Source organism: Trypanosoma grayi, assembly GCF_000691245.1.
Source record: "Trypanosoma grayi strain ANR4 Tgr_2264_V1, whole genome shotgun sequence".
In the NCBI taxonomy this organism is placed as follows: domain Eukaryota; phylum Euglenozoa; class Kinetoplastea; order Trypanosomatida; family Trypanosomatidae; genus Trypanosoma; species Trypanosoma grayi.
This window is the reverse complement of record NW_008827882.1, coordinates 1-969: the sequence shown is the minus strand read 5'-3', so window position 1 is coordinate 969 and position 969 is coordinate 1. Positions and strand designations below refer to the sequence as shown.

The window sequence follows — 969 nt, the reverse complement described above, 5'->3', positions numbered from 1 at the left end:
GGAGTACGTGAAGTTGTGCGACGGGTGCCGCGCCAGTACGTACAGCACCAGCATCGCACCGCTGAAGTTGTTTGCTCTCGTCGCCACACCGGAGAACCGCCAGCACGACGTACGCTGCAGATAACGGCGCCTCCGCCTCACATCCATATCGATGGACGGGATGCCGAGCACAATGAGGAAGTCACGCTTCTTCCAAGTGCGCACAACACTGCGTGGGACGTACTGCAGGGACTCACTGTTAAACGCGGCGTGTGCGCTGCGAGGATTCGTCACAGTGCCTTTAGCCGGTACACTTTGTGGAAGTTCATCAGGCTCAAGCAGAGGTCTCACAAAAGTATATTGAAAACCAAATACTGCAATCATAAGAAAGACGCAACAGACACATATACGAATGGCATACTGAAGGTGGCGTTGCGCCATGACCGCTGTGCACTACTACAGTGAGAGGTTAGGAAGGAAGAAGTAGTCACACCAAGGTGTAGCAGCAGGAAGGGCGTGAAGGAGAGCTCAACCAGAACCCGCAGCGAGTCACACCGAGCACACGTCAGCGACAGCCATTCGGCGAAAGTGAGGGACACCACCGTCACGGGGGAAAGAAGACGACTGATGATAAGCAACAGCGTAAACCAAGCATACACGTTAATCAAGTAAGCAACACATAGTAAAGGCAAAAAAAAGACCTTTAGAACAAAGCGACGGAGATAAAAAGGTAAACACAGCATGAATGAGGCAAAGCCATCCGATGGTTCCGTCTTAAATTTATTTAACGATGAAATCTCATAACTCCAGTTCCTCGTCTCTTCCACACACTTCTTCTCTTCTTTGTGCCGTTGCCAAATATCTGCATTAGAGTCAAGTAGTCACTTTCACGAGGGAGGTGAATAACCAATGACATCGGCCTAATAACAAGGCTGCCAGTTCTATCACGAGCAAAATAGAAACGGCGCCAACTATCTTCCACAACCACCA

The 969-nt window shown here is 50.1% G+C and overlaps 1 protein-coding gene across 1 annotated transcript; it reads right to left on the bottom strand.

The window, feature by feature from the left end:
• On the bottom strand, positions 1 to 363 carry DQ04_22641000 (putative UDP-Gal or UDP-GlcNAc-dependent glycosyltransferase; the record flags this gene model as incomplete). Its single annotated transcript, XM_009318112.1, has 1 exon — positions 1 to 363. A coding segment is annotated over one exon (363 nt), but the record flags the coding sequence as incomplete, so codon positions are not given.
• Positions 364 to 969: the final 606 nt, after the last annotated feature.